Below are 16,105 nucleotides of genomic sequence, written 5' to 3'. Positions count from 1 at the left end.
AAAACAAATATGAAGTACCACCTCACATCTACCAGATTGGCTAATATGACAAGAAAGGAAAATGTTAGATATTGGAGGGGATGTGTAAAAACTGGGACAGTTATGCACTGTTGTGAGTTGTGAACTGATCCAACCACTCTGGAGAGCAATTTGGAACTGTTCCCAAAGGGCTATAAATCTGTGCATATCCTTAGTCCAGTAATACCACTACTACTAATTTTGTATCCCAAATATTTCTTTGTATTTTTTATTACTAAAACTTAAATATACAGTAAGAAAAAAAGAAACATGTAAACTTAAATATTGAAACTGAAATACAAAATAAGTAAAGGGGAAAAAAAAGCATGTGATGTACACAGGAGGATGTAAGAGACTATCCAAAATATATAGCTATAAATTTCTATTTCAAGAAAGTATGTATAATAAATACTTTGTATTATATTGAGATCTATCTTTTCTTTGCTTCCTTGCAAGTTTTCTTTTCTTTTGTGCTATGCACCTTTTACTTTGTTCTCCCTCCAAATATATAGATATACACACACACACAGATATATACCTACATACATAAATAGGTAGGAGGGTGTTAGATTTTGAAAGACTTTGAATGTAGGACAGAGCGTTTTGTGTTTGATCCTGAAGATGATATCTACTGGAGTTTATTGAATAGGGGAGTAACATTATCATACCTTCACTTTAGGAAAAATCACTCTGATAGCTAAATGGAGGATGCTTTGGAGTGGGGGAGAGACTTGAGGCAGGCCAACTCATCTGTAAGCCATTGCAACACTCCAGGGATGAGCTGAGGAAAGTCTGCACCAGAGTGGTGGCACTGTCAGAAGAAAGAAGGGGGCATATTTGAGAGATGTTCAAATTAGGAACTGAGACATAGAGAATTGTTTAGGATGACTCCTAGGTTGTAAGCTTGAGAGAGCAGGATGATGATGTTTCCATTTTTAGTGAGAGGTAAGGGAGGAGAAGGATAGAGTTTTTGGGGAGAGAGAATAAGGTTGTTTTTTTTTTTTTAGATATATTTAGTTTAAGAGGTCTGTTGGACATCTATTTTGAGGTAATTGAAAGATATTTGGAGATGGAAGCTAGGAGATCAGTAGGGAGGTTGGGGCAAGATAAGTAGATATGAGAACCATTAACACAGAGATGATAAATAAATTCATGGAAACTGATAAGATCTCCAAGTGGCATTGTATAGAGGGAGAAGGAACGAGAGTCCACATCAGAACACTGAGGGACACCTATGGGTTGAGGGTATAATATGGCTGAGGCTCCAGCAAAGGAGACAAAGAGAGAATGGTCAGTTAGGTAGGACGAGATCCAGGAGAGAGTGATGTCCTAAAATCTTAGAGAGTGTCAAGGAATAAAGGATAATCAATAGTGCCAAAGACTGGAGAGAGGTCAAAGAGAATGAGGAATGAAAAAAGACCACTGTTTGGCAACTAGAGATTATAGAAACCCTGGAGAGAACAGTTTGGGTAGAGTAATAAGGTTGGGAGCTTGGCTGGAAGAGAGTGAGAAGAGAGTGAGAGGAGTAAAAGTGGTCTGAGGCTGGGCTTGGATCCATACTGTCTGGTTTCAGATAAAGAACACTGCTGCCTTTGCTTGAGATTTGGGTCTTTGCTCCCATCTCTGATTTCAAAGGGGCAGATCTGTTGCTATACTCGGAGCCAAGTAACTGAGTCTATGATCCTGGACTATCTCTGTTCCATAGTATCTGCCCTGGTCACTTGCCAGTGAGTGTAATGGAGATCAAAAGTTAGTCTGGAAAAATTATTCTTATGTTGTTTTTTTTCTTTTTCTTTGATTAACTAATTACTTGTCTAATATGGCTCCAGAGGAGAAAGCAAAGCTGGTGACTTTGCACAGCCCTCCCTCACTTAAATTCAGTTTGCTTGCATGCCATGGCATCACCTCCCTGATGTCTTGATCCTCTTCGAGAATGAAAGACCAATAACAGTTACTTGTCTAATGCTCTTCTTAGTTTTCTATTAGGCTACCTGTAGGGGAGACTGGACGGTATTGTGTCTTCCTAGTCTGTCATCTTTGCTGATGTTCTAACTGACAAAAAATGTTAAGCAGTGTGAACATGCATAAATCCCTGGTATTTTCCATTAGAGATCCCCTACCTCTCTGAGAGTGAACCATTTACATCAATTTATTGAGTCTGATCATCCTTCCAGTACTCAGTCCACCTAACTGTATTTCTTTTGTAAACTATTGGTATTTCTCTCCAGTTCTGTACAACAGATATGTATTAAGAATCTGTTACATAATGTTTAGTACAGTTATCCTGTCCATATTGTAACATTCCCCATCATGGTTTTGGTATATCAGAGGTTGGCATAAGAAATTAAATGGGAATTTTTTTTAAAGTTTTGTAGAAGCTGCAGATGGCATGCAAAGACCAGCAAATGACACAGAAAGTTTAGAAACTCAGAAATGCATTAAAAAATGTAGAATTGTATCACCAAGGCAATATTCACAGCAATGAGGGCAATTATTAATATGCCAGCATAGTTCTGAATCTCACAGTATAGCAGATTCTCCAAATAGAAGGCAGAAGAAAAACATTTATTCAGACACCAGAAATCCAAATCCCAACACCAGAAGTTTTTTTTTAAAAAATATCATAAAGTTTCAATTAAATGAGGACAAAATGCAAGTACTAACTTTCTGTAATTGGAGATGTACAAAGGTGAAATTGATTGCCTAAGGAGATAATAACAAAGCATTGCATTATGGGCCATCTCCAGTCATCTTGATGAACTCAGTTTTTTTTTTAATGTTCTACAATCACTACCATAAAACTTAGATTTTTCCCTCCTACCTACCGCCCTCTGCCCCACTCCCTCTCCAAGATGGCATACAATTCTATATAGGATCTACACATACTTTCCTATTGAATACGTTTTCACTATAGTCATGCTGTGTAGATGAACTAAAATAAATGGAAGAAATCATATAACAAATCAAAACATAATACACACACACACACAATGATCTGCTACATTCTGCGAATGAATTCCATAGTTCTTTCTCTGAGCGTGGAAGGCATTTTGCCTTAAAAGACCATTGGGAATTTTTTTTTTTTAAGTTCTTGCGTTGTTACGAAATTCCAAGTCTACCAGAAAAAACTCTCGCACACTCTGGTCATTGCTGTGCACAAAGTTCTCCTGGTTCTGCTCCTTTCGCTCAGCACCAAATCATATAAGTCCTTCCAGGCCTCTCTGAAGTCTTCTTGTTCATCATTTCTTATGGCACAATAGTACTCCATTACATTCATATACCATAATTTATTCAGCCATTCCCCAATTGATGGGCATCTGCTTGATTTCCAGTTTTTGGCCACTACAAAGAGTACTGCTATAAATATTTTTGTACATGTGGGACCCTTTCCCATTTTTATGATCTCTTGGGGTTACAGTCCTAGTAGCGATATTGCTGGGTCAAAGGGTATGCACATTTTTGTAGCCCTTTGGCCATAGTTCCAAATTGCTCTCCAGAATGGTTGGATGAGCTCACAGCTCCACTAACAATGAATTAGTGTTCCAACTCTCCCACATCTTCTCCAACATTTATCATTTTTCTGATGAACTAAATTTTTAAACAGCAAGTAGAATGAAGTAGAGATTCATAGTTTCATATAGAACTCCCTTTTGTTCTGTAAATTTTTAAAATGTTACACTCTCCCTCCCTTTTGAACAACACTACTGCTTACAGTTCAACACCTCTAATCCCTCCCCAAAGGAAAAATGAAGAGAAAAAAGAAATCCATCATAGTAACAAAGAAATCTATGATGGTAACCAAGAAGTCTATACACATTATCAGGCCTTCCCACAAACAGGCTTCCCTAAGCAAAATGCCCTTCTTTCACTCACAGCCAGCTGTCTGCTTGCCTACATCTGACCAACTTTCTCTCAGCTCTGTTCCAGCTCTGCCTCTTCCTGGTCTACCCATTCAGCAAGCTCCTCCCTCCACATGTGACTTAGACTTCTATGTGATTTAAGCAGGTCACATAGGACTATTAATGGGTGGGAAAGAGCTTCCCATTTAAATTACCATTACACTAATATTGTATAATATCTACATATTTTATCTTTTGATACCATAATAATTTATATTGCTTATTTGGTGTGAAGGAGGGGGCCAAAAAATTTTATGCCAGTTTTGCAGATGGTGGGCTGCTATTCACCTAACTCCTGTGATATGGAAGGGATAACTAATATTAAAAGTTTTACATGCTTATAAATTTCTATAGGAGAATCACCAATCAAGATTGAAAAATTTTTTCATTGTTAGATGGAAGACTGAAGGACCATTTAACTAATATGTGTGTCAGTGACCTAATGGGAAAAGTAGTTCTTGTACAAAGATATAGTCACCTCTTAAATAGAGATTATTCCATAGCCATAGCAAATATGTGCAATACCCTGTGAAGTTTTAATATTTTATTTAAAAGTGCTCTGTTGTAACAACTGCCACCACCACCACCAGAAATAATAATAATAATAATATATAACCTTATGGATTCTTCTTTAGACATAATTAGTGTTTCCACTGATTATTAAGTGTTTCAAAAACTTATTTTTTTATTTTTAAAAAATTATTCATTTGAGAAAAAAATAAAAACACAACCCATTACAAACATATATAGCATCCTGAGTCCATCACTTTTCTATCAGAAAGCAGTGGGTAGCATGTTTTATCATTAGTCCTCTAGAACCCTAGTGGTCATCATTCTGACAAGAGTTTACCATAATGTCATTTCATTAGATTTTTGTACCATGACTTGTTCATCTATTTCCCAATTAATCTGAGGCACCCCTTCAGACTCCCATTCTTTGCCAACTCAAAAAGAGCTATAAATATTTTTGTATATACTTAGAGTTTATTTTGTTATTAGGACTAATCCCTCCCTTAATTTACCCTTTCTTTAGTTCCCCCTCCCTCATCTCCTTCCTTGCAATTTCCCTCTTGATTGGAATGTATTTCTGTACATGTGTGTGTGTGTGTGTGTTCAGCTGCTCTACCCCCAACCCTTTCTTTTTCCTTACCTCAGCCTCTTATGTTCCTTGGTTTCCTTTATATCTCACTTGCAAACCCATTTTATATAGATGTTTCCAAGTCTCTCCTCCCACCCCAGCCACTAGTGCCCTGCTCTGAGAAGACCTTCCATCTACTCTGTATATATCTTGTATGTACCTAACAGTTTATTACATGATGTCCCCTACACCTCTTCCTTGAGGCAGGGTCTGTTTTTTACCTTTAGTGCTTGGCATTAAGTAAGAACTTAATAAATGCTTTTTGATTGACTGATTGATTGAACCAACATCTACCTCTCAAGTCAATAAGCAATTATTCACTGCCTGCTGTGTGCCAGGAACTGACTGAGGATATAAAGAAAGACATAAAAACTGTCTCTGTTCTTAAGGAGCTCTCATATAATTAGGGGAGACAGCATGCAGACAACTATGTAAAAACAAAATATATACTGGATATGTTGGAGATAATCACAAAAATTAAGGCTCTAGTGTTAGTGGAGACCAGAAAAGGCTTCTTGTAGAAAGTAATTTAAGTTTCCAGGGAACATAAGGTGTGGAAATGAAGAAGGAGACAGCTGTAGACATGGGTGATATCCAGTAAAAATGCAAGGAGTAGTAGAAGAAGGAAGTATTACTAGATTGCAGAGAACATAGATGGGAGTGGTAAAGTTGTAAGAACTCTGGAAAGTTGAAAGGGACCAGATTACTTGTTGTTGTTCATTTTCTGGTGTGTTTGACTCATTGTGACCCCATTTGGGGTTTTCTTGGCAAAGATACTGTAGTGGTTTGCCAAAAGTCAAGCAGATGATTTTCATATTTAGTTCTGGAAATAACAGAAGTTTATTGAGTAGCAGAATAATGTGGTCAGACATTTGCTTTAGGAAGATCAGTTGACAGGCAATTGGATGATGAGTGTGAACACACTTGGGGCAGGGAGACCAAACAGAAGGCTGTTGCTAGGTATGAGATGAGAACCTCTGCCAGGGTGAGCATTTTGTTAGAGGACAGATATTAGAAAGATATCATCCATAGGTCTTGACAGCTGATTGCATATGGTGGGTGAAAGAGTGAAGAGTCAAAAATGACACCTACCCTGTTAGCTTGTGTAGTTGGGAGGTTGGTGTGTGCCCTTGACAGAAATAGGGAAGTTAGGAAGAGGAGACGGTGGTGGGGAAAAAAATAATGAATTTGATTTTAGATATATTGAGTTTAAAATGCCTGCCTCCTTTTTTTTTTGCTTTTTCTTTTAGTTACTAATTTTCACTTTTAATAGTAGATTTCTTCTTTCATGTTGTGGTGATTTTTCAAGAAATTAATTTTTGAAGTTAAATTTCTGTATTTTTAAGCAAATATTTCCAATTTATTCGTGTATTTTTTTGAATACTTGAATTATAGCATCACAGATTTGGAGCTGAAAGGAAAGTAAGAAATTATCTAGTCTAAACCCTTAGTTTTAGTGAGGAATTTGAGGGAGGTTGACTGACTTTCCCAGCAGCATAAAAGTTGTAAGAAATTTAGGTGAGATTTTAACCCAGATCATCTGACTACAGAAAAAGTGCTATTTTTAATACTATTTTTAAAAAAGAAATGCTACTCCAATATGCATATACTAATTACAGAATTTTTTTTTTAAGGGTACTTTTCCTCATGGAATTGACATTTTGACTACAGCTGACTATTTTGCTGTTGGTAACCGATCTAATTGCTTCCTTAATATAAGGTAAGTTTGTACAGTTTTTCACTTAAAATATATAAAATCATTGTATTTGGGACTTAATTGGTCAAAATTGCTTTCTAACTTAATATCTTTCATCACATTTTTAATGATTATGTTAGACATAATGGGGAATGTACTTGAGGAAGAGTTATTTCATTCTTTAAAAAAAATTTTTAGCTGCTGCTAAAGCCTCCTCTGTCCCTGCCCTCCACTGCAGCCACCCTGGGCCTGGGGATCGATGGGGGTCGGGGGAGGGGGGAGGAATGAAGGATTTATTCTAGTCGATAAAAATCTCTAATCTCACAACCACCAGAGGCTTCTCCTTCATTCTGCAGGACCTGCTGTATTACATCGTTGATATGAGAGGGGGAAATTTTTTTTTATTCCTAAAAGTCTACCTTCTCTTATACCCCCCGCCTCCACCCCAACTGCAAATGAACAGCAAAAACTCTTTTAAAACATGTGTGGTAAAGAAAGACAAATTCCCTTATTGGCCATGTTATTAAAAAAAAACAAAACCCAACAACCTTATTCCCTTCTTTGATTCCTTTGTCTCTTTCTTGGAGGGTGGGGTAGCATGTCTCATCATTAGCCCACTGAAAATCTGATTGGTCGTTACATTGTTCAGAGTTTCCAAGTTTTTCATAGTTGTTTGTCTTACTAGTTGTTGTCACTGTATAATTTTTTTTCTGTTTCTCTCTTCAGTCTGCATCAGTTTATGCAAGTCTTCCCAGGCTTCTCTGAAATCATGTTCTTCATCATTTCCTCAAGCACAATATTATTTTTTCAAACTTATGTACTATAACTTGCTCAGCTGTTCTCCAATTGATGGATACCCCCTTAATTTCTAATTCTTTGCCAACTCAAAAAGAGTTATAAGTATTTTTGTATATGCTTATTCAGAGTTTGTTTTACTTGGGACTAATTCTTCCTTTAATTACTTTTCCTCTAACTTTCCCTATTTCTTCTCACCTTTCCCTTCTGTTTCCTTATTGAATGAAAAGCTTTGTCTGTACTCAACTCTGTGTGTGTGGGTGTGTAAGTGTGTGGCTGTGGGTGCATATGCACCTACTTTTATACCTATTTAAACTTCTCTTGACCAGTTCAGTGGAATGAGGTTCAGATTTCAACTTCTTCCTCCCTCATTTCTTTGTTGGTATAGATTTCTACTTCTTCACTCTGATTATGTGAAATAACTTTCTTTAACCTTCTCCCTTTCTTTCCTTAGTGCATACCTCTTCCTCTTTCCATTTTTTTCTTTTATAATCAACAAGGTGTTACAGAGTCATTCCCAGGCCTTCTATCTAAATTAGACTTCTTCATGACTTGGAATGATGGAGTTTTGAGGGGATATGTGTATCATTTACCCATATTAGAATGTAAGCAATTTTTCCTTGTTCTTGTGTGTTTACCTTGTTCTGTTTCTCTTAACTCCTTTGTACTTCCAAATTTCTATTCAGCTTTGTTGTTTTTGTCAGGAATAGTTGAAAATCTCTATTTCGTTAAAGGTATATAATTTCTTTTATATCTTGATTTTTTTTGGTCAAGGCTTTCACTGATTCTTAAATTATCTTCCCTCCACCTGTTTTCTTGATCAGTTATTTTTACTATTAAAAATCTTTCATTTTATTTTTTTTCAGTTTTTTTACTCTAATAATTCTTGTGTCATAGAATCAGTAGATTTATTCTAATTTTCAAGGAGCTTGTTTGGGCAAGGTTTTATACCTCTTGTTGCTATCTGATAATTTAGTCTCTAGTTCTTTATTCCGTAGCTTTCATTTCTATTTCAGTTTTTCTTCTAATGTGCATATTTTATTTATAAAAATATTTTTAATTCTTTTAAAACTTTTGCCTCAATTCTTCCAGGAATTTTAGTTGAATATATGTGTCCAAGTTATATTTTCCTTTGAGTCTTTGCTTCTAGAGAGTGTCTTGAGAGTCTCTGCCACTATAATATCCCTTTATGATGGTGTCCTTTCTTTGTTTGCTTGTTCTTCCAGCTTTCTTTCTCACTTCAGACTTCATGTTAGGGCCAAGCTCTGTATGCTTTTGGAGGGAATGTCTGGACTAACATTGCTCTTGCGTTCTTGAGGATACTGACTGCTATTTTATTTCAGGACACCTCAGATTGGGGACCTGCAAGCTCTCAGTGCTCTCAAAGTGGTTTCATTCAGGGCAAAGTCTGATTGATCCTTTGGTCTGAATTTTGCAAATTCATGACCTGTGTGTTGGTAATGAGCAATAGGCCTTTGGGCTTTCATGTTTGGAGTTTCACTAGGTTACTACTGGACTTAGTCACTGTCAGAGAGGTGGAAGATTCTGCTGTTTCAGAGTTGACAGACGTATGGGAGAAACCATAAAACAAAACAGAACAAAGTCTAACACAAGAGAAAATGGTCTGCTTCATTCTGTGATCCAATTCCATAGTTCTTTCTCTGGATGTGGAGGGCATTTTCTCTCGAGTCCATTGGGAATTTGTTAGGTCCTTGCATTGTTGTGAAGGACTAAGTCTACCAGAAAAATTCCTCACACACAGTGGTTGTTGCTGTGTACAAACTTCTCCTGGTTCTGCTCCTTTCACTCAGCATCAGTTCATATAGGTCCTTCCGGGCCTCTCTGAAGTCTTCCTGTTCATCATTTCTTATAGCACAATAGTATTCCATTACATTCATATATCACAACTTGTCCAGCCATTCCCCAGTTGATGGGCATCCCCTTGATTTCCAGTTTTTGGCCATCACAAAGAGAGCTGCTATAAATATTTTGTGCATGTGAGACCCTTTCCCATTTTTTTGATCTCTTTGGGATGCAGTCCTAGTAGTGGTATTGCTGGGTCAAAGGGTATGCACATTTTTGTAGCCCTTTGGGCATAGTTCCAAATTGCTCTCCAGAATGATTGGATCAGCTCACAGCTCCACCGACAATGAATTAGTGTTCCCACTCACCCAAGTCTTCTCTAACATTTTCCATCTTCCTGTTTTGTCATGTTAGCCAGTCTGATGGGTGTGATGTGGTACCTCAGAGTTGTTTTGATTATATTTCTCTAATCAATAGTGATTTAGAGTATTTTTTCATATGACAATAGATAGGTTTAATTTCTTCCTCTGAAAACTGCCTGTCCCTATCCTTTGGCCATTTATCAATTATTTATCAATTATTTCTGCTTTCCTCCCTAATCTTGGTTGCATTAGCTTTGCATGTGCAAAAACTTTTCAGTTTAATGTAATCAAAATTATTCATTTTACATTTTATAATGTTTTCTATCTCTTGTTTGGTCATAAATTCCTCCATTCTACATAGATCTGACAGATAAACTCTTCTTTGTTCCCTTAATTTGTTTATAGTATCAGCCTTTATACCTAAATCATATACCCATTTGGATTTTATTTTGGTAGACTGTGTCACATATTGGTCTATGCCCAGTTTCTGCCATACTATTTTCCAGTTTTCCCAGTAGTTTTTGTCAAATAATGAGTTCTTATCCCGGAAGCTGGGGTCTTTGGGTTTATCAAACAGTAGATTACTATAATCAGTGTTTTTTTACCTGGGCATCATCAAATACTGAAATTAGTTCCTCCTTAATCTTAATACCTTTCCTTTCAGATTACTCCCAATTTATCCTGTATATATCTTGTTTGTACCTAGTTGTTTATATGTTGTCTGTCCTTTTACACAGTGAGCTTCTTGAGAGTAATTACTTTTTGTCTTTATTTGTGTCTCTTGACATTAGTACAGTGCGTGTCAGGTAATAGGATAATTAAATGGTAGTTGATTCATTATAGATTTAAAGAAATGTTAGTTATAAATACAAAAAATAGATGAATCTTGATTCAAAGGATGGGCCTTTTGTTATTTTAAAACAGTACCTGTACAGTTACTTTCTAGTTCTCCTCTTTTTCTTTCAGCTCATTTTTAACTGACTCCCACCTCATTTTCAACTTGATTTCTTTCTTACACACACTGCCAAACCTTATCTATTTCTCTTACAGCTGATGTATGTGTTTCTATTATTTTTCATCATTTGCAGAATTTGTGTAGCAAAGATGAAACTGAGATTCCAAGGGTCAGTAAACATTGCATTTGCTTGCTCAAATGCTCAAGTGTGTTAAAATAATCTATTAAGGAAAATACTTAAGAATTTCAATCTGGTGTATTTCAGAAGAAAATCTGACCTTTAGGCTCAGTTTCTAGTAATTGTTAATAGATTTGTAGTGAGGCAGATTAAATTTTCCATATCTCTTAGCTAGAGATATGCAGCTTTATGGCAATTGTCAGTTTCTTATGGTAAAAAAGTCATCTTCCTTCAAAATAATATCAGCCTGAATATATAAATGAATAAAGCCTTTTTTTCTCCAAATAATGTCACTCTATATGCTTATAAAATTACACTGTTTTTCTAGGTGATGTTTTGCAAATGGGTTTATGTTGTAAAAAAGCATTACTCTAATTTGTTTTTGAATGAAGAGTCAGAAGTGTTGGAGGTTTCAGAGTAGAAGGGAAGACAGATCAGAAAGGGAAGAAGACAGATGAGTCAACACTATGAATTAACTAGTTATTTGTTATACAATAAAGAATAATGGCAGTTAAAGGTGGGAAAAACGTTGGTGTGAGTCAGATTGTGGAGGTCTTTGAATGCAGGGCAGAGGAGTTTTTATTTTATTCTAGGAGTGTGTAGAGGTACAATTGATAAAGTTGAATTTCTATTTTAGATCTCAGTCTTATCAACAAGGAGGAATTGGTTGCTGAATTAGAAATGATAAGAACCTTAGGGAGGAAGGGACCATTGTAGCTTAGAAATTATGACAGAAAAAAGCTGGGCATAGCTAGCCATAGAATGGATTTGGAAGAATAGATAGAATCCCGTATCCTTAACTTTTATAGATGAAGTTAGCACAGGAAGAACAAAAAAAATTACAAATTTTCAAAAAAAAATAGAGAAACTATTAATGATGATAAAAAAACATAGTTATTGATATGACTCTATAGTGAGCTCATTATCCAGCTTGGAATTTGAAAGGTATAGATAGAAAATATAAATGAGTGTAGATGACAAATATGTTAGTGTATAACACTTTCTTTGAGAATGGTGTTTGGAACAATAGATCTTAGAATAAAGTTAAAAGGCTATTATACTGTGGTCTAGACAAGAAAGAGGTGATAAAGACCTAGTTAAGGGTCAGTGTGAGAGGAAGCCCCTGGAGTTTTTTGAATAGGGTAGTGACATAATTAGACCTGTGCTTTAGCAATATCACTTTGACAGCTCCATGGAAGTTCTGTTGGATTGTATTGGGAAGAGATTTTGAAGCAGCGAAACTAATTAGGAGACTCTTCAGGCAGGGTATAATAATGGTTTGATCTAGAGTGTAGAAAAGGATTCAGAAATGAGAGATATTATAGAAGTAGAATTCACTAGTCTTGTGTGGTGTGTGAAACTCTTTCAGATGGGTTTAATTCTTTTGGATTGAGTTCAAAAGAACTCAAGGCATGTGAAGGAGTTAATAGTTGAAGATAACCCCAAAGTTTCAAATCTGGTTTTCTGGAATGATGACAGTAACCTCTTCTGAAATAGAGAAGTTCATAAAACGGAGAGGTTTGAGGGGAAATATAGAGAGTTGTGTTTTGATCATAATAAGGTTAAGATGCCTATGGGATATTCATATGTCTATGGATATTTTATATGTCCAATAGATAGTTAGTAATGTGGAGTTAGAACTCAGGATATTGAGCTGTCTGGCTCAGGGCAGACTTGATGTGGATACTCCTACAGTTATGGGGCAGGACATGGATAATCATGTTATCCAGCACAGGAACACGGAAGGAGTAGTCGCATTGGTAGTCACATTGGTTTTCCCAAGAGAGAGTAGTGTCAAAGAAAATCCAAAGGAGATACTATCTTAGACATGTGGAGTTGGATGCTAAAGGTAGGTCAGGAAGAATGAGGATTGAGAAAAGACCATGACATTTCACAGTTAAGAAATCATTGATGACTTTGGAAAGAGTAGTTTCAGTTGAGTGATTGTGTTGTAAGACAATGAGTTGTGAGTGAGAGTAAAGGATGTGAAGTTGTGGAGTGTAGACAGTTTTTTCCTAAGAATTTGGCTATGAAAGAGAAGAGAGGTATGAGGTGATAGCTTGAAGGGATGGTAGGATCAAATGAGGAATTTTTTTTTAAGGATAGGGGAGACCTTGGCATGGTTGTAAGGTAACAGGAAAGTCAGAAGATCTAGGCTTGGAAGAGCTAGAAGATCAAAGATTAGAAATAGGTAAGATGGTAGAAGTCTGGTAGAAGATATTGGAATGAATCATTTCAACAGTTGGCTATGGCAAAAAGTGCCACATCTCCACCAGACTAGAGTAAAGAAGGAGAGGCTGAGTTCTGATATCAGAGGTTTTTGAGATGCAGAGTATAGGAGAAGGAAGGAGGGCAAAGTGAATTTTTTCGGTAAAACATGAGGTGAGGATGCAGGGGATATAGCAAGAAGAGAAAGCTTGAAATAACTACCATGATAAGTAAGGTAGAGAATCAATTAAGTAATTAAGAGTAAAATAATTTCTTTTCTGCAGTGAGTACTTGATTTTAATAACATATAGACCTAGTTAGCATGATTGTGTGATATCCTTCAGCTCTGCTTAATAGCGCATGAATAGGACTAGAAGGATGTTGTATGATAGGAGTAATCCAGAGTTGGGTTTGATAAGGCGTGAATGGCAATTGAACAAAGGGAAAAAGAATTCAAAAGTAAAAGATTGTAAATGTTGAACTAGTTGACTGTAGTGTCAAGATTAGGAAGGGGGGAAAGTGAAATTATGATGACTTGGAAAGTTACTGGGTAGAGGGACTGTAGGTCAAGGAGGACCAGTTTGTTTAGGGGGACAAGTTTAGGATAAACTTCTGTCTATCCTCATTCTGTTTGATTTCTGTGCTGCAGTTGACACTCATGATCACTCTCTCCTCATGATTCTGTCTCTTGCTGACAAAATCCTACACTGTACTACAAGTGTTCATTAAAGTTCTGTATTAGGCCCTCTTGTTTTCTTTCTACATTCTTTTAAAGTGATCTTGTCCATTCTTATGGATTTATTTATTCAGCCCCAGGATTTCCCTTGAGTTTTACTCCCACATTACCAATTTCCTATTGGACATCTTAAATTAGGTGTCCTGGAGATATTTCAAAATCAACTCACTCATAACAAAACTCATTATCTTTCCCCCTTGAGCTCCTTTTCCAAACTTTTCTATTTCTGTTAGTTGTACTACTGTTCTTCTAAGTCTATCAGATTTTATACCTTGAAAACATTCTTCCTACTTACACAGCCACCACTTCAGTCTAGTACCTTATCACCTGTCAACTAGACTATTGGATGGGAGTAGTTGGTCTCCCTGTCTCAGGGCTCTGTAACTGTTGTCCATTGCCAACATAGCTGTCTAAGAGATTTTCTTAAAATCTCTAAGTTTCTCTTTTCATAGATATATGTCATTTCCTTACTACTCAGTAAATGCCAATAGATACCATAGTGGTGACCATGTTTTCCAAAATGAAAATCAATACTTGAAGTCTGAGAAAAAAGAAATTCCTTTTGAAAAGGCTCATTAAAAGCAAAGATGGAGAATGTCTAGCAGCTAATTACATTTAGATGAAAGATTTAGAAGGGAACTTAGAAAAAATGTTAGCAGATTTCTCTGATTAAGGCCTGATATCTAAAATATATAGGAAGTTTATATAATATATAAGAGCAAGAATTATTCTTCAAAAGATATGAAAAAGATATTTTCAGAGGAAGAACTCTAAACTCTCAGTAACTGAATTTTTAAAAAGTTCCAAATTACTACTAAGAAAAGACATGCAAATTAAAAGAACTTTGAGATTCTACCTCTTCCCTATGTATTTGGCAATGATAACAACCCTTCTCTCTCTTGGCTCTGCTCTCTCATTACTCAGTCTCTTTTATTTGTTCTTCAAACATATCATACTTTTTCACTGTGGAAGTCTGCAGTGGTCTGTCCTGGGCTCCTTTCTTTTTGCTTTATACTATTTCACTTGGCGATTTTATCAGCTCTCATGGGTTCAATCGTTTGCATGCTGATATCCCCAAATCTTTATGTCCAGCTTTCCCATGAGGTAAATTCATGCCTCATCCATTTGCGTCTTGGAAATATCAAACTGTATATTCTGTAGATGTTTCAGCTGAGGGCAGCACAGTCTATCCAGGTACCCAGGACAAATATCCTTTACCACTTGCTCTCATTCACTACGCATACATATCTAATTCATTGTCTAGTCTTAGAGTTTCTACCTTCTCATTTCTTGTACATTTCCTCTTTTCCCCACTGATTCAGCCAACTGTAATTTATTCACTCATTTCTTTTTCCCTGGATTAGCCTTTGAACTGATCTTTCTTCCTTAAGTTGTCTTTACTTAGCATGTCTGTTCTCTTTTCAAGGAGCTCCAGCAGCTCACTGTTACTTCAGGATAAAATATAACCCCTCCATTTTAAATTTAAAGTTCTTGATAATTTGTCTCTTTCTTAACTTTTATGGCTCCCTCATGGACTCTGGATGGGCCAACTACATTGGCCTACTTACAGTTACTGGAATACAGTTCTTCATCTCCTATCACCATGCCTTTGTATTGGCTGACCTCCATGCCTGGAATTCTCCCTCTTCTTATCTCTGCCTTAGTTTTCTTGGCTTCTTTTGAGATATGGCTTAGTTGATAATGCTTTCACCTTCAAATTACTTTCATCTTTGTGATCCTATTGGGATTTTCTTGGCAAGGATACCACTGTGGTTTGCCATTTCCTTCTCCAGCTCATTTTGCAGATGAGGAAATTGAAACAAACAGGGTTAAGTGAATTGCCCAGGGTCACACATCTGGTAAGCGTCTGAGGCCAGATTTAAAGTCAGGTCTTCCTGGTGGCCTGGTGTTCTATCTACTGTGCCACCTAGCTGTATCAGCACTTTTTGTTAAGGTAAGGATTATAATCAAAGTATATGTCCATTAGCTGGAGAACAGATTATGGTATATTAGTGTAATGGAATAATATTACTGAAAGAAATGACAAAAGAGATGACATCACAGAAACCTGGGAAGACTTGTATGAGTTTATCAAGAGTAAAATGAGCAGAACCAAGAGAACAGTATATACAGTGACTGCAGTAATGTTACGGAGCGGCTCTTAAATGCTTACGAATTTTGATCAGTGCCATGGCCTATCATAAAAATCACAAGTTTGATGTGGAAGCTTATTTCTCATTTCTTGACTGAGAAGTGATGGATTGTAGGTGCCCAATGAGACATACATTTGCAGCCTGTAACAATGTATGAATTTGTT

General features: G+C 36.4%; 1 protein-coding gene across 1 annotated transcript in view; it reads left to right on the top strand.

Annotated features, from left to right (window-relative positions):
* The window catches only part of TBCD (tubulin folding cofactor D), a 414,951-nt gene that overhangs the window by 234,846 nt on the left and 164,000 nt on the right, over positions 1-16,105 (top strand). Inside the window, exon 18 of the mRNA XM_072640887.1 lies at positions 6,690-6,775. Coding sequence (XP_072496988.1) covers positions 6,690-6,775 — 86 coding nt within the window. The remainder of the gene's footprint in view (positions 1-6,689; positions 6,776-16,105) is intronic.

Source organism: Notamacropus eugenii, chromosome 2 (genome assembly GCF_028372415.1).
Source record: "Notamacropus eugenii isolate mMacEug1 chromosome 2, mMacEug1.pri_v2, whole genome shotgun sequence".
Taxonomy (NCBI): domain Eukaryota; kingdom Metazoa; phylum Chordata; class Mammalia; order Diprotodontia; family Macropodidae; genus Notamacropus; species Notamacropus eugenii.
Note: the sequence above shows the minus strand (reverse complement) of the source record. Positions and strands in the feature narration are given on the sequence as shown.